The sequence below is a fragment of the Oncorhynchus masou genome, unplaced genomic scaffold (genome assembly GCF_036934945.1).
Source record: "Oncorhynchus masou masou isolate Uvic2021 unplaced genomic scaffold, UVic_Omas_1.1 unplaced_scaffold_2624, whole genome shotgun sequence".
Classification (NCBI taxonomy): Eukaryota; Metazoa; Chordata; class Actinopteri; order Salmoniformes; family Salmonidae; genus Oncorhynchus; species Oncorhynchus masou.
Window position 1 is genome coordinate 25,150 of NW_027009061.1, and position 23,665 is coordinate 48,814.

At 43.4% G+C, this 23,665-nt stretch overlaps 1 protein-coding gene across 5 annotated transcripts in view; it reads right to left on the minus strand.

The window, feature by feature from the left end:
* LOC135533725 (zinc finger protein 436-like) overlaps positions 1-23,119 on the minus strand; it is a 36,211-nt gene extending 13,092 nt beyond the window's left edge. For 2 of the 5 annotated variants that reach the window (XM_064960991.1, XM_064960988.1), the window contains exons 1-3: positions 6,640-7,258; positions 6,173-6,270; positions 4,900-5,077 (exon numbers count right to left, since the gene is read on the minus strand). In XM_064960991.1, the coding sequence (XP_064817063.1) occupies positions 4,900-5,077; positions 6,173-6,270; positions 6,640-6,991 (628 nt within the window). In that variant the 5' untranslated portion in view covers positions 6,992-7,258. Of the gene's footprint in view, positions 1-852; positions 1,202-4,899; positions 5,078-6,172; positions 6,271-6,639; positions 7,259-17,334; positions 17,895-21,775; positions 21,949-22,105; positions 22,204-22,653 lie in introns of those variants that run through there. The other 3 variants (XM_064960990.1, XM_064960992.1, XM_064960993.1) reach the window with 3 other exon arrangements.
* Between the last annotated feature and the right edge of the window lie 546 nt (positions 23,120-23,665).

Consider the following 23,665-nt stretch of genomic DNA (forward strand, 5'->3'; position numbering starts at 1 on the left):
TAGGCAGGTAAGATAGGAGAGGTTAGGTAAGTAGTGGTTAGGCAGGTAAGATAGGAGAGGTTAGGTAAGTAGTGGTTAGGCAGGTAAGATAGGAGAGGTTAGGTAAGTAGTGGTTAGGCAGGTAAGATAGGAGAGGTTAGTTAAGTAGTGGTTAGGCAGGTAAGATAGGAGAGGTTAGTAGGTTAGGCAGGTAAGATAGGAGAGGTTAGGTAAGTAGTGGTTAGGCAGGTAAGATAGGAGAGGTTAGGTAAGTAGTGGTTAGGCAGGTAAGATAGGAGAGGTTAGGTAAGTAGTGGTTAGGCAGGTAAGATAGGAGAGGTTAGGTAAGTAGTGGTTAGGCAGGTAAGATAGGAGAGGTTAGGTAAGTAGTGGTTAGGCAGGTAAGATAGGAGAGGTTAGGTAAGTAGTGGTTAGGCAGGTAAGATAGGAGAGGTTAGGTAAGTAGTGGTTAGGCAGGTAAGATAGGAGAGGTTAGGTAAGTAGTGGTTAGGCAGGTAAGATAGGAGAGGTTAGGTAAGTAGTGGTTAGGCAGGTAAGATAGGAGAGGTTAGTTAAGTAGTGGTTAGGCAGGTAAGATAGGTTAGTGGTTAGGCAGGTAAGATAGGAGAGGTTAGTGGTGTTAGTAGGCAGGTAAGATAGGAGAGGTTAGGTAAGTAGTGGTTAGGCAGGTAAGATAGGAGAGGTTAGGTAAGTAGTGGTTAGGCAGGTAAGATAGGAGAGGTTAGGTAAGTAGTGGTTAGGCAGGTAAGATAGGAGAGGTTAGGTAAGTAGTGGTTAGGCAGGTAAGATAGGAGAGGTTAGGTAAGTAGTGGTTAGGCAGGTAAGATAGGAGAGGTTAGGTAAGTAGTGGTTAGGCAGGTAAGATAGGAGAGGTTAGGTAAGTAGTGGTTAGGCAGGTAAGATAGGAGAGGTTAGTTAAGTAGTGGTTAGGCAGGTAAGATAGGAGAGGTTAGGTAAGTAGTGGTTAGGCAGGTAAGATAGGAGAGGGGGCATTGATACTTAATTTCTTTGCTTTGGTTCCATCCAGCCCCCTTTCCCCCATATTATGTGTGAAGGAATAAATTCCTAGTAAATGGTCAATTCTCTGCCTTTTGTCATCCTTACTCACAGCTACAGTCCCAGACCTCTTTCGCTTCACGTTGCGTTGTAGCAGGGTGTTGCGTTTCCTCCTCATAGAGGCGTAACAGTGATGTTAACGGACCTAAACCAGGGAATTTTTACTAAGATTAAATGTCAGGAATAAGATTAAATGTCAGGAATTGTGAAAAACTGAGTTTAAATGTATTTGGCTAAGTTGTATGTAAACTTCTGACCTCCACTGTATATAGTACCAGTCAAAAGTTGGACATACCTCCTCATTCAAGGGTTTTTCTTTTTGCTATTTCCCACATTGTAGAATAATGGTGAAGACATCAAAACTATGAAGTAACACATACAGAATCATGTAGAAACCAAAAAAGTGTTAAGCAAATCAAAGTATATTTTATATTTGAGATTATTCAAAGTAGCCACCCTTTGCCTTGAGCTTTGCATGCTCTTGGCATTCTCTCAACCAGCTTCACCTGAAATGCTTTTTCTAACAGTCTTGAAGGAGTTCCTACATATGTTAAGCACTGGTTGCTTTCCTTCACTCTGCGGTCCAACTCATCCCAAACCATCTCAAATGGGTTAAGGTTGGGTGATTGTGGAGGCCAAGACATCTGATGCAGCATTCGATCACTCTCGTTGGTCAAATTGCCCTTACACAGCCTGGAGGTGTGTTTTGGGTCATTGTCCCATTGAAAAACAAATGATAGTCCCACTAAGCCAAAACCAGACAGGGTGGTGTATCGCTGTAGTAGCCAACCTGGTTAAGTGTACAATGAATTCTAAAAATCATTGACAGTGTCACCAGCAAAGCACCCCCACACCTCCTCCTCCATGCTTCACGGTGGGAACCACGCATGCAGAGATCATTCTACTCTGCGTCTCACAAAGACATGGCGGTTGGAACCCAAAAATCGCAAATTTGGACTCATCAGACCCAAGGACAGATATCCACCGGTCTAATGTCCATTGCTCGAGTTTCTTGGCCCAAGCAAGTCTTCTTATTATTGGTGTCCTTTAGTAGTGGTTTCTTTGCAGCAATTTGACCATGAAGGCCTGATTCATGCAGTCTCCTCTGAACAGAATTGTTGTTGAGAAAGTGTCTGTTCCTTGAACTCTATGAAGCATTTATTTGGGCTGCAATTTCTGAGGCTGGTAACTCTGGTAACAAAATGATCCTTCGCAGCAGAGGTAACTCTGGGTCTTCCTTTCCTGTGGAGGTCCTCATGAGAGCCAGTTTCATCATAGCGCCTGATTGTTTTTGCGACTGTACTTGAAGAAACTTTCGAAGTCACTAATTTTCCTGATTGACCTTCATGTCTTAAAAGTAATGATGGACTGTCGTTTCTCTTTGCTTATTTGAGCTGTTCTTGCCATAATATGGACTTGGTCTTCTATACACCACCCTACCTTGTCACAACACAACTGATTGGCTCAAACGCATTAAGAAGGAAAGAAATTCCACAAATTACCAAGGCACATCTGTTAATTGAAATGCATTCCAGGTGACTTCCTCATGAAGCTCGTTGAGAGAAGGCCAAGAGTGTGCAAGGCAAAGGGTGGCTACTTTGAATAATTTGTTTAACACTTTTGGTTACTGTATGATTCATAAGTGTTATTTCATAGTTTTGGATGTCTTCACTACTATTCTACAATTTATAAAATAGTAAAAACGAAGAAAAACCCTTGAATGAGTAGTTGTGTCCTAACTTTTGACTGGTACTGTATATGGACGATTCCATGGGAAAGTCAACCTGAACATGTGTAACGGAGGTGAGAACGTGCCGTAAACTCACTCCACAGGTTGAAACGTGACAGATGGAGCTGTCCAACTGGTACCTTTTCTATAGCTCCATCGGTTCATTGTCAAGGAGAGAGGTCACATGTGTTGAGAAGCAGAGGATCACTAGTTTGAGTCCAGTATGGGGACAGAGGAGGAAGCTAAACTGTAAGCAGCACACTGATGTCAGAAAAATTAGTAATTTCCAAATGAAGCCATGTTCTTTAAGGTCTATATAGTATATATATTAAACCATGTTCTTTAAGGTCTATATAGTATATATATTAAACCATGTTCTTTAAGGTCTATATAGTATATATATTAAACCATGTTCTTTAAGGTCTATATAGTATATATATTAAACCATGTTCTTTAAGGTCTATATAGTATATATATTAAACCATGTTCTTTAAGGTCTATATAGTATATATATTAAACCATGTTCTTTAAGGTCTATATAGTATATATATTAAACCATGTTCTTTAAGGTCTATATAGTATATATAAACCATTAAACTGTTCTTTATATATAGTATATATATTAAACCATGTTCTTTAAGGTCTATATAGTATATATATTAAACCATGTTCTTTAAGGTCTATATAGTATATATATTAAACCATGTTCTTTAAGGTCTATATGTTGGATATTAAACCATGTTCAGGCTTCATTATCACCATGTTAAAATATGTTGGAGTTCAGGCTTCATTTCACCTGTTAAAATAGGAAATTGAATACATTTGATCCATTACAGAGACGAAGAACAAGTCTCACAAAAATTGCTTTTCATTTAATCATATTTCATAGCTTTTAGAAAAGAGCTTGTTTTACGGCGCTTGTTTTATTGCAATTTTTTAACAAGTCCTGTAGATCAGATGTTAATGAAGCAATACAGACCACATTGAAGTGTCTGGAGTTTAGTTTGCCTGTTCTACAGTCTGGTAAAGATACGGGGGTTGACTGGATTTTAAGGAAATGGGACAGGCAATGTAACATCCATCATGATAACATCATCATCATGATTTTAAGGAAATGGGACAGGCAATGTAACATCCATCATGATTTTAAGGAAATGGGACAGGCAATGTAACATCCATCATGATTTTAAGGAAATGGGACAGGCAATGTAACATCCATCATGATTTTAAGGAAATGGGACAGGCAATGTAACATCCATCATGATTTTAAGGAAATGGGACAGGCAATGTAACATCCATCATGATTTTAAGGAAATGGGACAGGCAATGTAACATCCATCATGATTTTAAGGAAATGGGACAGGCAATGTAACATCCATCATGATTTTAAGGAAATGGGACAGGCAATGGATTTTAAGGAAATGGGACAAATGTAACATCCATCATGATTTTAAGGAAATGTAACATCCATCATTATTTTAAGGAAATATTTTTGCAGTCTATCTTCATGTCAACTGATGGGTTTTGACCTATAAACTTCAAACATCCTTAATGATGTCACGGCGGGAGAGAGAGAGAGAGAGAAGGTGCCGGACGTATAAATACTGTCAGAACATGTTATTGACATCAGGGATCATATGGAAAGGAGGGGTGGGGTCACAGACCGGTACAAGTCAACAGGACAGCTCTGAGTTAGGGAGGATTAAGGAATTCGAGGATGAGGTCAGATGAAGTGAGAAAGAACAGTCATCACTACAGTTCTGCCGAGCAACAGAGAGGTATTGGTCTGACCATATGTGAGGAGGAGACTCAGCCTTGGAAGTGTTAAATGCCAGCGCTGGTGTGAATAGGTTGCTTGTCTCATGCAGCTGTAAGACCCAATGGGTGATTTAAACTTGGTTTAAGCTTTACTAACCGTCCCTGAGTTTATTTACTCTGTTTGTTTATTTAGAACCTAACACAACTAACAGAACTCTGTCTACTGTGGTGGAAATATACCTGGTAACAGATACCAGTCCATCTTCCTGTCAACTAACAGACCTCTGCTGGTTGTCCTGGTAACATACTAGATGGCAGATCTATTTAATTTGTTCAAACTAAACTACAGCACTTACTTTGGTGTGTCAAATCTGATCCTTTCTTCTCTTCTCCTCCTCTCACAGTTCCACTCAGCCCCGTTGTTTTCCTGTAGTCCACCAGCAGCACAGACAACCTCTTCATACCCAGCAGTAACGTGCTACCGGGAGAGGCACGACACGGGGACTCCGGGAGGGAGGAAGGGCTAGCGTTGTCCTGGTAACCATAAAGAGGGGACACAGACACATATCATTATGGATGCTGATGTCACTGTTGTCATGAAGTGCTTTACAGAAACCCATCCCAGACCCAGAGAGAGCAAGTTCTGCTAGACCAGACCAAGCTGTATGCTAGACCAGACCAAGCTGTATGCTAGACCAGACCAAGCTGTATGCTAGACCAGACCAAGCTGTTAAATGCTAGACCAGACCAAGCTGTATGCTAGACCAGACCAAGCTGTATGCTAGTTTAGACCAAGCTGCATGCTTACTCTGTTTGTTTAGACCAGAAAGCTGTATGCTAGACCAGACAAGCTGTATGCTAGACCAGACCAAGCTGTATGCTAGACCAGACCAAGCTGTATGCTAGACCAGACCAAGCTGTATGCTAGACCAGACCAAGCTGTATGCTAGACCAGACCAAGCTGTATGCTAGGTAGACCAAGCTGTATGCTAGACCAGACCAAGCTGTATGCTAGTTCAGACCAAGCTGTATGCTAGACCAGACCAAGCTGTATGCTAGACCAGACCAAGCTGTATGCTAGACCAGACCAAGCTGTATGCTAGACCAGACCAAGCTGTATGCTAGACCAGACCAAGCTGTATGCTAGACCAGACCAAGCTGTATGCTACCAGACCAAGCTGTATGCTAGACCAGACCAAGCTGTATGCTAGACCAGACCAAGCTGTATGCTAGACCAGACCAAGCTGTATGCTAGACCAGACCAAGCTGTATGCTAGACCAGACCAAGCTGTATGCTAGACCAGACCAAGCTGTATGCTAGACCAGACCAAGCTGTATGCTAGACCAGACCAAGCTGTATGACCAGCTGTATGCTACCAGACCAAGCTGTATGCTAGACCAAGCTGTATGCTAGACCAGACCAAGCTGTATGCTAGACCAGACCAAGCTGTATGCTAGACCAGACCAAGCTGTATGCTAGACCAGACCAAGCTGTATGCTAGACCAGACCAAGCTGTATGCTAGACCAGACCAAGCTGTATGCTAGACCAGACCAAGCTGTATGCTAGACCAGACCAAGCTGTATGCTAGACCAGACCAAGCTGTATGCTAGACCAGACCAAGCTGTACCATCTGGTGTTCTGATCTGGAGAGACTCTTCTCTGTCTCGTCAGCATCAGGATGTTGTTGAGGCTCCCCAGAGGATCCACAATAGTCATGTCTCTCTCCTGTTTGAACGAGAACATCAAACAGATGGTGAACTTATTACCATCATCAATTATTACTGTCTATTACAGTCATAGGGTCTTATCAGAGGCATTAATATCTCTAAATTAATTGGATGCCTTTTGTGTCCCTTTGATATTTTAAGTATAAATTATGCTCCATTATTACATTTTGAAAGCCTGTTATATATAATTAAATCTCATTTAACAGTCCCAAAAATATATGTAGCAATGGCAGATTGACCCTTTAACAATTTATATAGTACTGAACATCGCATTGAAGTGAAGAACTTAAGTAGAATGCCCCTTAAAAACCACACATTAGTTCAACAACTGCATAGTTTGTGCCCCTGTTTTTAAGACAGTACTCACTGGTGTTAATCTGATGTTCTGTCTCCTCCTCTTTCACTCCCAAAACCTCTTCCTCCTTCACCTTTACTGAGATAGAACCTTTTAGAGAGGAAGAGGATGCTTTCTCTTCTTTCCCTATAACAGCCTCTTCTTCCTCCTCTTCCATTCTGAAAGGTTCTTTCTCTCCTTTCACTGTAATATCCTCCTCCTCTTCGTCTTTCACGACAATGTAAAGCGCCAGAGCATCTTTCTCTCCTTCCACTGTAATATCCTCCTCTTCGTCTTTCACGACAATGTTCAGCGCCAGAGCTTCTTTCTCCGTACAGCAGACATCATCTTCTTCAGCAGGGGATGAGTAGTTTAATGAGCTCATGGTCAGGGATGTTAGCTAGCTAGTTAGCAAGCTAGTTAGCATTAGCCTAGTGCTAGGCTCAGAATCAATCTTTAACACATTTGCAACTTGAACAAGCAAATTAGGTTAAAGTTAACGTCAACTGAAATGTGTTTTATACACTGCGATTAGCTAATGTACATTAACATGTCCTAAAACGTCAATGTTTCAGTTTTACCTTGTCCAGCAAGCTATCGAGGTGGTTGAAATAGTATCCGTGTTGTTGTTCCCGAAGAAGCGTCCCGTCCAGTCCATTATACGTCACACAAGAAGCATCACCTGAAAGACGCCCATCGCCATCTGCTGACTGGAGTGGGTAACGCAGTTTGGAAACAATAGTCACGACACGTTGTATTGGAAAGAACGTCATAATTATTTAACAATGAGCTGAAATATTTTCTCTTACGTCTTACAACTAATACATTCCTGTACACAGACGTAGAAGCGTAATATGAATATGTAGATCATACTATTCCCTTAAAGCTACGCTACAAAGCCACAACAGGTGTAGACATTACCGTGAAATTCTTACTGACAAGCCCTTAACCAACAATGTAGTTAAGAAAAATAAGAGGTAAGAAAAAACGTTACACAATAAAAAAACTATACCATGGCAACAGAGTCAATGTGGAGGTTATATACAGGAGGTACCAGTTTTATTTACTTATTTTTTATTTCACCTTTATTTAAGTTCTCATTTACAACTGCGACCTGGCCAAGATAAAGCATAGCAGTGTGAACAGACAACACAGAGTTACACATGGAGTAAACAATTAACAAGTCAATAACACAGTAGAAAAAAATGGGAGTCTATATACAATGTGTGCAAAAGGCATGAGGAGGTAGGCAAATAATTACAATATTGCAGATTAACACTGGAATGAAAAATGATCATGTACATGTAGAGATATTGGTGTGCAAAAGAGCAGAAAAGTAAATAAATAAAAACTGTGGGGATGAGGTAGGTGAAAATGGATGGGCTATTTACCAATAGATTCTGTACAGCTGCAGCGATCGGTTAGCTGCTCAGATAGCTGATGTTCGAAGTTGGTGAGGGAGATAAAGGTCTCCAACTTCAGCGATTTTTGCAATTCGTTCCAGTCACAGGCAGCAGAGTACTGGAACGAAAGGCGGCCGAATGAGGTGTTGGCTTTAGGGATGATCAGTGAGATACACCTGCTGGAGCGCGTGCTACAGATGGGTGTTGCCATCGTGACCAGTGAACTGAGATAAGGCGGAGCTTTACCTAGCATGGCCTTGTAGACGACCTGGAGCCAGTGGGTCTTGCGACGAATATGTAGCGAGGGCCAGCCGACTAGAGCATACAAGTCGCAGTGGTGGGTAGTATAAGGTGCTTTAGTGACAAAACGGATGGCACTGTGATAAACTGCATCCAGTTTGCTGAGAAGAGTGTTGGAAGCAATTTTGTAGATGACATCGCCGAAGTCGAGGATCGGTAGGATACTCAGTTTTACTAGGGTAAGCTTGGCAGCGTGAGTGAAGGAGGCTTTGTTACGGAATAGAAAGCCGACTCTTGATTTGATTTTTGATTGGAGATGTTTGATATGGGTCTGGAAGGAGAGTTTGCAGTCCAGCCAGACACCCAGGTACTTATAGGTGTCCACATATTCAAGGTCGGAACCATCCAGTGTGGTGATGCTAGTCGGGCATGCGGGTGCAGGCAGCAATCGGTTGAAAAGCATGCACTTGGTTTTACTAGCGTTTAAGAGCAGTTGGAGGCCACGGAAGGAGCGTTGTATGGCATCGAAGCTTGTTTGGAGGTTAGATAGCACAGTGTCCAATGACGGGCCGAAAGTATATAGAATGTACAGTACAGAGTCTATGTGGAGGCTGTATACAGTGGTGTCCCCCAGGGCTCTGTTCTAGGCCCTCTCCTATTCTCGCTATACACCAAGTCACTTGGCTCTGTCATAACCTCACATGGTCTCTCCTATCATTGCTATGCAGACAACACACAATTAATCTTCTCCTTTCCCCCTTCTGATGACCAGGTGGCGAATCGCATCTCTGCATGTCTGGCAGACATATCAGTGTGGATGACGGATCACCACCTCAAGCTGAACCTCGGCAAGACGGAGCTGCTCTTCCTCCCGGGGAAGGACTGCCCGTTCCATGATCTCGCCATCACGGTTGACAACTCCATTGTGTCCTCCTCCCAGAGCGCTAAGAACCTTGGCGTGATCCTGGACAACACCCTGTCGTTCTCAACTAACATCAAGGCGGTGGCCCGTTCCTGTAGGTTCATGCTCTACAACATCCGCAGAGTACGACCCTGCCTCACACAGGAAGCGGCGCAGGTCCTAATCCAGGCACTTGTCATCTCCCGTCTGGATTACTGCAACTCGCTGTTGGCTGGGCTCCCTGCCTGTGCCATTAAACCCCTACAACTCATCCAGAACGCCGCAGCCCGTCTGGTGTTCAACCTTCCCAAGTTCTCTCACGTCACCCCGCTCCTCCGCTCTCTCCACTGGCTTCCAGTTGAAGCTCGCATCCGCTACAAGACCATGGTGCTTGCCTACGGAGCTGTGAGGGGAACGGCACCGCAGTACCTCCAGGCTCTGATCAGGCCCTACACCCAAACAAGGGCACTGCGTTCATCCACCTCTGGCCTGCTCGCCTCCCTACCACTGAGGAAGTACAGTTCCCGCTCAGCCCAGTCAAAACTGTTCGCTGCTCTGGCCCCCCAATGGTGGAACAAACTCCCTCACGACGCCAGGACAGCGGAGTCAATCACCACCTTCCGGAGACACCTGAAACCCCACCTCTTCAAGGAACTGATGTCAGAAGGTGAATTCACCAATTTGTAAGTCGCTCTGGATAAGAGCGTCTGCTAAATGACTTAAATGTAATGTGGAGGCTATATACAGGAGGTACCAGTACAGAGTCAATGTGGAGGCTATATACAGGGTTACCAGTACAGAGTCAATGTGGAGGCTGTATACAGGGGGTACCAGTACAGAGTCAATGTGGAGGCTATATAGAGTGGTACCAGTACAGAGTTAATGTGGAGGCTATATACAGGAGGTACCAGTACAGAGTCAATGTGGAGGCTATATACAGGGTTACCAGTACAGAGTCAATGTGGAGGCTATATACAGGGGTACCAGTACAGAGTCAATGTGGAGGCTATATAGAGTGGTACCAGTACAGAGTCAATGTGGAGGCTATATACAGGAGGTACCAGTACAGAGTCAATGTGGAGGCTATATACAGGGGGTACCAGTACAGAGTCAATGTGGAGGCTATATACAGGGGGTACCAGTACAGAGTCAATGTGGAGGCTATATAGAGTGGTACCAGTACAGAGTCAATGTGGAGGCTTTATACAGGGGTACCAGTACAGAGTCAATGTGGAGGCTATATACAGGGGGTACCAGTACAGAGTCAATGTGGAGGCTATATAGAGTGGTACCAGTACAGAGTCAATGTGGAGGCTTTATACAGGGGGTACCAGTACAGAGTCAATGTGGAGGCTGTATACAGGAGGTACCAGTACAGAGTCAATGTGGAGGCTGTATACAGGGGGTACCAGTACAAAGTCAATGTGGAGGCTATATACAGGAGGTACCAGTACAGTGTCAATGTGGAGGCTATATACAGGAGATACCAGTACAGTGTCAATGTGGAGGCTATATACAGGGGGACCAGTACAGATTCAATGTGGAGGCTATATACAGGGGGTACCAGTACAGAGTCAATGTGGAGGCTGTATACAGGAGGTACCAGTACAGATTCAATGTGGAGGCTATATACAGGGTTACCAGTACAGAGTCAATGTGGAGGCTATATTCTGGAGGTATAAGTACAGAGTCAATGTGGAGGTTATATACAGGGGGTACCAGTACAGAGTCAATGTGGAGGCTATATACAGGAGGTACCAGTACAGAGTCAATGTGGAGGCTATATACAGGGGGTACCAGTACAGAGTCAATGTGGAGGCTATATACAGGAGGTACCAGTACAGAGTCAATGTGGAGGCTTTATACAGGGGGTACCAGTACAGAGTCAATGTGGAGGCTATATACAGGGGTACCAGTACAGAGTCAATGTGGAGGCTATATACAGGGGGACCAGTACAGAGTCAATGTGGAGGCTGTATACAGGGGGTACCAGTACAGAGTCAATGTGGAGGCTATATACAGGGGGTACCAGTACAGAGTCAATGTGGAGGCTATATACAGGGTTACCAGTACAGAGTCAATGTGGAGGCTATATACAGGAGGTACCAGTACAGAGTCAGTGTGGAGGCTATATACAGGAGGTACCAGTACAGAGTCAATGTGGAGGCTATATACAGGAGGTACCAGTACAGAGTCAATGTGGAGGCTGTATACAGGGTTACCAGTACAGAGTCAATGTGGAGGCTATATACAGGGGGTACCAGTACAGAGTCAATGTGGAGGCTGTATTCTGGAGGTACAAGTACAGAGTCAATGTGGAGGCTATATACAGGAGGTACCAGTACAGAGTCAATGTGGAGGCTATATACAGGTCAATGTGGAGGTACCAGTACAGAGTCAATGTGGAGGCTATATACAGGAGGTACCAGTACAGAGTCAATGTGGAGGCTATATACAGGAGGTACCAGTACAGAGTCAATGTGGAGGCTATATACAGGAGGTACCAGTACAGAGTCAATGTGGAGGCTATATACAGGAGGTACCAGTACAGAGTCAATGTGGAGGCTATATACAGGAGGTACCAGTACAGAGTCAATGTGGAGGCTATATACAGGAGGTACCAGTACAGAGTCAATGTGGAGGCTATATACAGGAGGTACCAGTACAGAGTCAATGTGGAGGCTATATACAGGGGGTACCAGTACAGAGTCAATGTGGAGCATATGTACAGGGGGTACCAGTACAGAGTCAATGTGGAGGCTATATACAGGAGGTACCAGTACAGAGTCAATGTGGAGGCTATATAGAGTGGTACCAGTACAGAGTAAATGTGGAGGCTATATAGAGGGGTACCAGTACAGAGTCAATGTGGAGGCTATATACAGGGGTACCAGTACAGAGTCAATGTGGAGGCTATATACAGGAGGTACCAGTACAGAGTCAATGTGGAGGCTATATACAGGAGGTACCAGTACAGAGTCAATGTGGAGGCTATATACAGGGGGTACCAGTACAGAGTCAATGTGGAGGCTATATACAGGGGGTACCAGTACAGAGTCAATGTGGAGGCTATATACAGGAGGTACCAGTACAGTCAATGTGGAGGCTATATACTGGGGGTACCAGTACAGAGTCAATGTGGAGGCTATATACAGGGGTACCAGTACAGAGTCAATGTGGAGGCTGTATACAGGGGGTACCAGTACAGAGTCAATGTGGAGGCTATATACAGGGGGTACCAGTACAGAGTCAATGTGGAGGCTATATACAGGGGTACCAGTAAGAGTCAATGTGGAGGCTGTATACAGGGGGTACCAGTACAGAGTCAATGTGGAGGCTATATACAGGAGGTACCAGTACAGAGTCAATGTGGAGGCTGTATACAGGGGGTACCAGTACAGAGTCAATGTGGAGGCTGTATACAGGAGGTACCAGTACAGAGTCAATGTGGAGGCTATATACAGGAGTACCAGTACAGAGTCAATGTGGAGGCTATATACAGGGGGTACCAGTACAGAGTCAATGTGGAGGCTATATACAGGGGGTACCAGTACAGAGTCAATGTGGAGGCTGTATACAGGGGTACCAGTACAGAGTCAATGTGGAGGCTATATACAGGGGGTACCAGTACAGAGTCAATGTGGAGGCTATATACAGGGGGTACCAGTACAGAGTCAATGTGGAGGCTATATACAGGATGTACAGAGTCAGTGGAGGCTATATACAGGAGGTACCAGTACAGAGTCAATGTGGAGGCTATATACAGGGGTACCAGTACAGAGTCAATGTGGAGGCTGTATACAGGGGTACCAGTACAGAGTCAATGTGGAGGCTATATACAGGGGGTACCAGTACAGAGTCAATGTGGAGGCTGTATACAGGGGTACCAGTACAGAGTCAATGTGGAGGCTATATACAGGAGGTACCAGTACAGAGTCAATGTGGAGGCTATATACAGGAGGTACCAGTACAGAGTCAATGTGGAGGCTATATACAGGGGGACCAGTACAGAGTCAATGTGGAGGCTATATACAGGAGGTACCAGTACAGAGTCAATGTGGAGGCTATATACAGGAGGTACCAGCCCAGAGTCAATGTGGAGGCTGTATACAGGAGGTACCAGTACAGAGTCAATGTGGAGGCTATATACAGGAGGTACCAGTACAGAGTCAATGTGGAGGCTGTATACAGGGGTACCAGTACAGAGTCAATGTGGAGGCTATATACAGGGGGTACCAGTACAGAGTCAATGTGGAGGCTGTATACAGGGGGTACCAGTACAGAGTCAATGTGGAGCATATGTACAGGGGGTACCAGTACAGAGTCAATGTGGAGGCTATATACAGGAGGTACCAGTACAGAGTCAATGTGGAGGCTATATAGAGTGGTACCAGTACGGAGTAAATGTGGAGGCTATATAGAGTGGTACCAGTACGGAGTCAATGTGGAGGCTGTATACAGGGGGTACCAATTCAGAGTCAATGTGGAGGTTATATACAGGAGGTACCAGTACAGAGTCAATGTGGAGGCTATATACAGGAGGTACCAGTACAGTGTCAATGTGGAGGCTATATACAGGTGGAGGACCAGTACAGAGTCAATGTGGAGGCTATATACAGGAGGTACCAGTACAGAGTCAGGCTATATACAGGAGGTACCAGTACAGAGTCAATGTGGAGGCTATATACAGGGGGTACCAATGTGGAGGCTATATAGAGTCAATCAATGTGAGGCTATATACAGGGGTACCAGTACAGAGTCAATGTGGAGGCTGTATACAAGGTTACCAGTACAGAGTCAATGTGGAGGCTATATACAGGGGGTACCAGTACAGAGTCAATGTGGAGGCTGTATACAGGGTTACCAGTACAGAGTCAATGTGGAGGCTGTATACAGGGTTACCAGTACAGAGTCAATGTGGGGGCTATATACAGGGGGTACCAGTACAGAGTCAATGTGGAGGCTATATCTAGGGTTACCAGTACAGAGTCAATGTGGAGATTATATACAGGGGGTACCAGTACAGAGTCAATGTGGAGGCTATATACAGGAGGTACCAGTACAGAGTCAATGTGGAGGCTATATACAGGGGGTACCAGTACAGAATCAATGTGGAGGCTTTATACAGGGGGTACCAGTACAGAGTCAATGTGGAGGCTTTATACAGGGGGTACCAGTACAGAGTCAATGTGGAGGCTTTATACAGGGGGTACCAGTACAGAGTCAATGTGGAGGCTATATACAGGGGGTACCAGTACAGAGTCAATGTGGAGGCTATATACAGGGGGTACCAGTACAGAGTCAATGTGGAGGCTATATACAGGAGGTACCAGTACAGAGTCAATGTGGAGGCTACATATATAGGAGGTACCGGCAGAGAGTCATAGTGGAGGCTATATACAAGGGTTACCAGTACATAGTCAATGAGGAGGCTATATACAGGAGGTACCAGTACAGAGTCAATGTGGAGGCTATATACAGGAGGTACCAGTACAGAGTCAATGTGGAGGCTATAAACAGGGGGTACCAGTACAGAGTCAATGTGGAGGCTATATACAGGGGGTACCAGTACAGAGTCAATGTGGAGGTTATATACAGGAGGTACCAGTACAGAGTCAATGTGGAGGCTATATACAGGAGGTACCAGTACAGTGTCAATGTGGACGCTATATACAGAAGGTACCAGTACAGTGTCAATGTGGAGGCTATATACAGGGGGACCAGTACAGAGTCAATGTGGAGGCTATATACAGGAGGTACCAGTACAGAGTCAATGTGGAGGCTATATATATAGGAGGTACCGGCAGAGAGTCATAGTGGAGGCTGTATACAGGGTTACCAGTACAGAGTCAATGTGGAGGCTATATACAGGGTTACCAGTACAGAGTCAATGTGGAGTCTATATACAGGAGGTACCAGTACAGAGTCAATGTGGAGGCTATATACAGGGGGTACCGGTACAGAGTCAATGTGGAGGCTATATACAGGGGGTACCGGTACAGAGTCAATGTGGAGGCTATATACAGGGGGTACCAGTACAGAGTCAATGTGGAGGCTGTATACAAGGTTACCAGTACAGAGTCAATGTGGAGGCTATATACAGGGGGTACCAGTACAGAGTCAATGTGGAGGCTGTATACAGGGGGTACCAGTACAGAGTCAATGTGGAGGCTTTATCCAGGGTTACCAGTACAGAGTCAATGTGGAGGCTATATACAGGAGGTACCAGTACAGAGTCAATGTGGAGGCTATATACAGGGGGTACCAGTACAGAGTCAATGTGGAGGCTTTATACAGGGGGTACCAGTACAGAGTCAATGTGGAGGCTTTATACAGGAGGTACCAGTACAGAGTCAATGTGGAGGCTATATACAGGGTGTACCAGTACATAGTCAATGTGGAGGCTATATACAGGGGGTACCAGTACAGAGTCAATGTGGAGGCTATATACAGCAGGTACCAGTACAGAGTCAATGTGGAGGCTATATATAGGAGGTACCGGCAGAGAGTCATAGTGGAGGCTATATACAAGGGTTACCAGTACATAGTCAATGAGGAGGCTATATACAGGGGGTACCTGTACAGTCATAGGTGGAGGCTATATGCTGGGGGTACCCGTACAGAGTCAATGTGGAGGCTATATACAGGAGGTACCAGTACAGAGTCAATGTGGAGGCTATGTACAGGGGGTACCAGTACAGAGTCAATGTGGAGGCTATGTACAGGGGGTACCAGTACATAGTCAATGTGGAGGCTATTATAAAATAAGGATCTGCTGGAGTCCAAGTCAAACCAAGATTCTTTATTTCTGAGCTCAGAGAGAATAACAGAGTTACACAGTGCAGTGTAGACAGTCTGAATTCCTGAAGCATTGAGTGATTAGCACATATCTTTATAGTTTCGTGTTACTGTGAGGGACTTTATTCATACAAGGACACAGGTGCAAATTGGTTTGCAACACAGGATGATAGTCCCAAGAACAGGAGCTTATAATAGGACAGTTTCACAAGGTTAGTCACATACTCAGTTATGTGGACACACAAACAATTAACATTTTCCATTACAGAGTCTGAACATTTTCATTTCATTAAATCATCAGTGGGCTACAATGCAAATGTCAACAATGGAACAAATGCATCACATCCAAATATCACTTGATTATCTGTAGTGCTGGAGGAATGACACACCCATATAAACACACACAAAGAGTTTAAAAAAGGACCATTTAAACACATGGATTCTGATCTACTCTATATTCAAACTGACAGACTCATATTCAATTCATGTTTTCTAATAAAAACAAACAAATATATGTTTGAGTACACCCTGTACCATTTAAATCCATCTGGTAAAGACAGGTAAACACATTGTCAGTCAACAATATAAGACAACGGGAGCACTGTGTATGTTCTCTGATGAATTTTAAGTCAATGTGATGTATATCAATATACACGCTAAGAGAAGTAATTTCTCTCTCCTGTGTGGATTCTCTAATGACGTTTAAGTGACTGTTATGAGTAATATGTTTTCCCACAGTCTGAGCTTTTCTAAGCCTTCTCCTCTGTGTGCAGTCTAATGTGTTCTTTAAGGCTTCCTAAATGGGCAAAAGCTTTGCACCCTGGGAGGAGTGGTAAGGCTTCGGCCCTGTGTGTATTCTCTCATGTCGTTTCAACGTCCCTGATTGGCCGAAACACTTTCCACACTGGGAGCAGTGGTAAAGCTTCTCCCCGTGTGTGTTCTCTCGTGTTGTTTCAGGTGCCATAACGCACTACAACCCTGTCCACATTGGGAGCAGTAGTAAGGCTTCTCTCCTGTGTGTATTCTCTCATGTCGTTTCAGCGTCCCTGAAAGGCCGAAACACTTTCCACACTGGGAGCAGTGGTAAGGCTTTTCCCCTGTGTGTATTCTCTCATGCTGTTTCAGCTCCCCAAATGGTTGAAGCGCTTTCCACATTGGGAGCAGTGGTAAGGCTTCTCTCCTGTGTGTATTCTCTCGTGGTGTCTCAGGGTCCCTAAACCAGTAAAACTCCTTCCACACTGGGAGCAGTGGTAAGGCTTCTCTCCTGTGTGTACTCTCTCGTGTGTTTCAGCTCCCCACTGTTGAAACGCTTTCCACATTTCAGGCTTCTCTCCTGTGTGTACTGTCGTTTCAACTCCCCTGAAAACACTTTCCACACTGGGAGCAGTGGTAAGGCTTCTCTCCTGTGTGTTCTCTCTCGTGCCGTTTCAGGAGTCCTCTCTTGGTGAAACACTTTCCACACTGGGAGCAGTGGTAAAGCTTCTCCCCTGTGTGTATTATCTCATGTTGTTTCAGGTCCCTTAACCCGTTACAACAATTTCCACATTGGGAGCAGTGGTAAGGCTTCTCTCCTGTGTATATTCTCTCATGCTGTTTCAGATGACAAGGCCGTTTGAAACACTTTTCACACTGTGAGGAGCGGTAACGCTTCTCTCCTGTGTGTATTCTCTCATGCTGTTTCAGATGACAAGGCCGTTTGAAACACTTTCCACACTGGGAGCAGTGGTAAGGCTTCTCCCCTGTGTGTATTATCTCGTGTTGTTTCAGGTGTGCTTTTTGGTTGAAACACTGTCCACACTGGGAGCACTGGTAAGGCTTCTCCCCTGTGTGTATTCTCTCATGAGCTTTCAGGTGTGCTTTCTGGTTAAAACTCTTTCCACAGTGGGAGCACTGATGTCGTCTTGCTGGTTTGGACGTCCCTGGCTCTGGTTCCTCTGGTCTTTCTCCTGCCAAAGACAGTGTTATTTTTAAATAGAGACCCAGATGAAACCACGTGATAAAACAACCTTGCTACAACGGTAAATCCTAAATCAGATCTCTCAATAACCCGAGGCCAGTTTTAACAATCTTAGTGTGATTTTAAAACAAATGTAGAGCTTCCTGGTAATTACTGCTATGTTTATATTACTTATTTTATTCATCCTGTTTTACAAGTCAGAACACAAAAACCTAGACAGTTCTAGGACACTGAAGACACAGACGTCGCTGGATTCCAATTGAACAGGTGTTTCTAAATATATAACATTCATAGCTGTATGATACAGAATGTGACCTACACACTTCCTTAAACATAAAATAACTAAAGAAGTAATTTTGTGTGGAAGTCCAAAATATGTTTTACATTGGAGACAGAGACAAAGCACATCAGTAACATCACCCCGTTGTTGAAAGGGTTCGACACATTGCTGTTTAAATGGACCAATTTCTTATTTAGACATTCACAGATTTTCAACATTTTGATTATCGCTGATGTCATATTTTGGGTAAATGTTTCTAAAACTGATAGTAACAACAAAAAACAAAAATATAAACGCAACATGTAAAGTGTTGGATGTCTCATGAGCATCACTGTTAGTCAACATTTATTCTTTGCCAAGATAATCCATTCACCTGACAGGTGTGGCATATCAAGAAGCTGATTGAACAGCTTGGTTATTACACAGGTGCACCTTGTGCTGGGGATAATAAAAGGCTACTCGAAAATGTGCAGTTTGTTCACACAACAATGCCACAGGTCTCTGAGGGAGCGGGCAATTGGCATGCTGATTGCAGGAATGTCCACTGGAGCTGTTAGGAAATTTAATGTACAGTACCAGTCAAAAGGTTGGACTCACCTACTCATTCAAGGGTTTTTCTTTATGGATTCATGGAATCATGTAGTAACCACAAGTGTTAAATCAAAATATATATTTTATTCTTCAAAAGTTGCCACCCTTGCTTTCTCTCAAACAGCTTCACCTGGAATTCTTTTCCAACAGTCTTGTAGGAGTTCCCACATATGCTGAGAACTTGTAGGCTGCTTTCCCTTCACCTCTGCGATCCAACTCATCCCAAACCATCTTGATACAATACATTAGATTCAAAGGTACCAAAAAGTACAGTAAAAATTACTTCCATCTCTGGAGATGTGGACCAAAAAAAAAAAAGATAAAATAAAATAAAAAACGGTGGGGGATTGTGTCGGGGGATTGTGTAGGTCAGGTCATCTGACGCAGCACTCCATCACTCTCCTACTTGATCAAATAGCTCTTACACAGCCTGGAGGTGTGTTGGGTCATTGTCCTGTTGAAAAACAAATGACAGTGGGACTAAGCCCAAACCAGATGGGATGGCATATAGCTGTAGAATGCTGTGGAAGTCATGCTGGTTAAGTGTGACTTTGATTTATTTATTCATGACATTGTCAACAGGAAAACACCCGCACACCATCACATCTCCTCCTCCATGCTTCACGGTGGGAACCACACATGCGGAGATAATCTGTTCATCTACTCCGCGTCTCACAAAGACATGACGCTCGGATCCAAAAATCTCAAATTTGGACTCATCAGACCCAAGGACAGATATCCACCGGTCTAATGTCCATTGCTCGTGTTTCTTGGCCCAAGCAAGTCTCTTCTTATTATTGGTGTCCTTCAGTAGTGGTTTCCTTGAAGCAATTCAACCATGAAGGCCTGATTCACGCAGTCTCCTCTGAACCGATGATGTTGAGATGTGTCTGTTACTTGAACTTTGTGAAGCATTTATTTGGGCTGCAATTTCTAAGGCTGGTAACTCTAATGAACTTATGCATCAGAAGTAACTCTGGATCTTCCATTCTTGTGGTGGTCCTTAAAGTAATGATGGACTGTTGTTTCTCTTCGCTTATTTGAGCTGTTCTTGACATAATATGGACTTCGTCTATTACCCAATAGGGCTATCTTCTGTATACCACCCCTACCTTGTCACAACACAACTGATTGGTTCAAACACATTAAAACCTGTTATGGCTAGGGATTCCGCTAGCGGAACATTTCGACAACATCACTTTCATGCATTCACAAGTGCAATACCACAAATTAAAGCTTAAGACTCCATAATGTTTCATCATTAGATGCTACAGTCCTCCTTTAAGACTCCATAATGTTTCAAAATTAGATGCTACAGTCCTCCTTTAAGACTCCATAATGTTTCATCATTAGATGCTACAGTCCTCCTTTAAGACTCCATAATGTTTCATCATTAGATGCTACAGTCCTCCTTTAAGACTCCATAATGTATCATCATTAGATGCTACAGTCCTCCTTTAAGACTCCATAATGTTTCATCATTAGATGCTCCAGTCCTCCTTTTAGACTCCATAATGTTTCATCATTAGATGCTCCAGTCCTCCTTTAAGACTCCTTCATCATTAGATGCTACAGTTCATCATTTAGATGCTACAGTCCTCCTTTAAGACTCCATAATGTTTCATCATTAGATGCTACAGTCCTCCTTTTAGACTCCATAATGTTTCATCATTAGATGCTACAGTCCTCCTTTAAGACTCCATAATGTTTCATCATCAGATGCTACAGTCCTCCTTTAAGACTCCATAATGTTTCATCATTAGATGCTACAGTCCTCCTTTAAGACTCCATAATGTTTCATCATTAGATGCTACAGTCCTCCTTTAAGACTCCATAATGTTTCATCATTAGGTGCTACAGTCCTCCTTTAAGTCTCCATCATGTTTAGAATGTGTCTGGAAGCGCTACTCTATTCAACTCTCATCCTTTCGGTTTTAATAGTATTTAAAAATAATAATGTTATAATAGGTAATAACTAACTTTAATAACTAGGGTTAATACCTGTCTGGTGCACCAACAAAATATTTATTTAGCCCCCTCTAACAATACCGCTACAGAATTAGCATAGTAGGCCATGTAACTTAAGCTGGAGTGACACCCAGCCCGTGAACGGGACCGTTATCATCATCTGACACTAATTAGCGTAACGCAACGGAAATAAATCTTCCTATTCATGAAAATCACAAGTGAAATATTTTGGAACACAGCTTAGCCTTTTGTTAATCACCCTGTCATCTCAGATTTTCAAAATATGCTTTACAGCCAACGCTAGACAAGCATCTGTGTAAGTTTATCATAGCCTAGCATAGCATTATGCCTTGCTAGCAGCAGGCAAACTTGTCACGGAAATCAGAAAAGCAATCAAATTAAATCGTTTACCTTTGATGAACTTCAAATGTTTTCACTCACGAGACTCCCAGGTAGACGGCCAAAGTTCATTTTTTCCCAAAAGATTATTTTTGTAGGCGAAATAGCTCTGTTTGTTCTTCACGTTTGGCTGAGAAATCGCCGGGAAATTGCGGTCACAAGTCCGAAAAATATTCCAAATTAGCTCCATAATATCAACAAAAACATGGCAAATGTTGTTTAGAATCAATCCTCAAGGTGTTTTTCTAATATCTATTTGATAATATATCCGTCGGGACAATTCCTTTTTCTCTAGGACCGATTGGAGTAATGGCTACCTCTGCACTTTATGCGAGAATCTCTCTCGGAGCCACCATGTGACCACTTACGCAATGTGCCACCATACGGCTATTCGTCAACAGAAATGCGTAAAACTACGTCACAACGCTGTAGACACCTTGGGGAATACGTAGAAAGCGTAAGCGTAAGCGTAAGCTCGTTGATGGTTATTCAAAGCCATATAGAGAAACCAATAGACCATATATACACCAGTCTATCTTCCTGTCAACGAACAGAACTCTGCTGGTTGTCCTGGTAACAGATACCAGTGGGCAGATCTATTGTATTTGTTCAAACTAAACTACAGCACTTACTTACTTTGATCTGATCCTTTCTTCTCTTCTCCTCCTCCCACAGTTCCACTCAGCCCCATTGTTTTCCTGCAGTCCACCAGCAGCACAGACAACCTCTTCATACCCAGCAGTAAGGTGCTAACAGGAGAGGCACGACACGTGGACTCCAGGAGGGAGGAAGGGCTAGTGTTGTCCTGGTAACCATAAAGAGGGGACACAGACGCACATCATTATGGATGCTGATGTCGCTGTTGTCATGAAGTGATTTACAGAAACCCAGCCCAGACCCAGAGAGACTAAGCTGTATGCTAGACCAGACCAAGCTGTATGCTAGACCAGACCAAGCTGTACCATCTGGTGTTCTGATCTGGAGAGACTCTTCTCTGTCTCGTCAGCATCAGGATGTTGTTGAGGCTCCCCAGAGGATCCACAATAGTCATGTCTCTCTCCTGTGTGAATGAGAACATCAAACAGATGGTAAACTTATGACCATCTATTGCAATCATAGAGTCTTACAAGAGGCATGAATATGTCTAAAATGGCCACTTTCATCATGATTTCCTAAAATAGTGTTTGTGATGCAAATGTAAAAGGGTTGTTCCACAAAATGGGTCGCTTTACGTCCCTTTGTTATTTAAGTAGAAAATATGCACCAATGCAGAATTTTAAAAGCCTGTTATATTAGATGAGGGGAACTTCAATATAGACCACATGGAAAATTCAATACATCTAATTGAAAAGTCCCTAAAATATATGAACAATGGCAGATCGAACCTTTAACAATTTATACAGTACTGAACAACATATTCAAGTGTACAACTTCAGTAGAATGCCACTTTAAAACCACACATTAGTTCAACAACGGCATAGTTTGTGTCCCTGTTGAAGACAGTACTCACTGGTGTTAATCTGATATTCTGTCTCTTCCTCTTTCACTCCCAAAACGTCTTCCTCCTTCACCTTTATTGAGATAGCATCATCTTCCTCTCTAAACGGTTCTTTCTCTTCTTTCACTATAACAGCCTCCTCTTCCTCCTTTTTCATTCTGAAAGATTCTTTCTCCAAACAGCAGACCCCCTCTTCATTAGCAAGGGAGGAGTAGTTTAGTGAGCTCATGGTCAGGGATGTTATCTAGCTAGCTAGCATTAGCGTCTCGCCTAGTGCTAGGCTCAGTATCAATCTTTAACACGTTTGCAAATTGAACCAGTTGATACGTCAACCGAAACTTGTTTAAAACACTGAGATTAGCTAATGTACATTAACATGGTCTAAAACGTCAATCTTTCAGTTTTATGTTGACTAACAAGCTACCGACGTGGTTGAAAGAGTTGGCGCCTTGTTGTTCCTGAAGAAGCGTCCCGTCCAGTTAATTATACGTCACGCAAGAAGAGTCAACTGAAAGACGCTCGTCGCCATCTGCTGACTGGAGTGGGTAACGCAGTTTGGAAACAATAGTTACTACACTTTTTGTATTGGAAAGAACGTCATAATTGTTTAACAATAAGCTGATACATTTTCTCTTCCAAATAATACGTTCCTGTACACAGACGTAGAAGCTCAATATGAATATGTAGATGATTAATAAATACTTCTATGAATAGGTAGTGTGTTGAAATACATTTTCTCTGTTAATTTTTCACATTCTTTTTTATCTACATGTGACCATACTATTCCCTTAAAGCCACACTCTATAAGATACAAATCATCCTGTAAACAACAGAACAAATGCATCACATGCAAATAGCACTTGAATATCTGTAGTGCTATACACTGGGTAGACAAAACATTAAGAACAGCTGCTCCTTCCATGACATAGACTGACAAGGTGAATCCAGGCCAAAGCTGTGATCCCTTACTGATGTCACTAGTTAAATCCACTTCAATCCGTGTAGATGAAGGGGGGAGACAGGT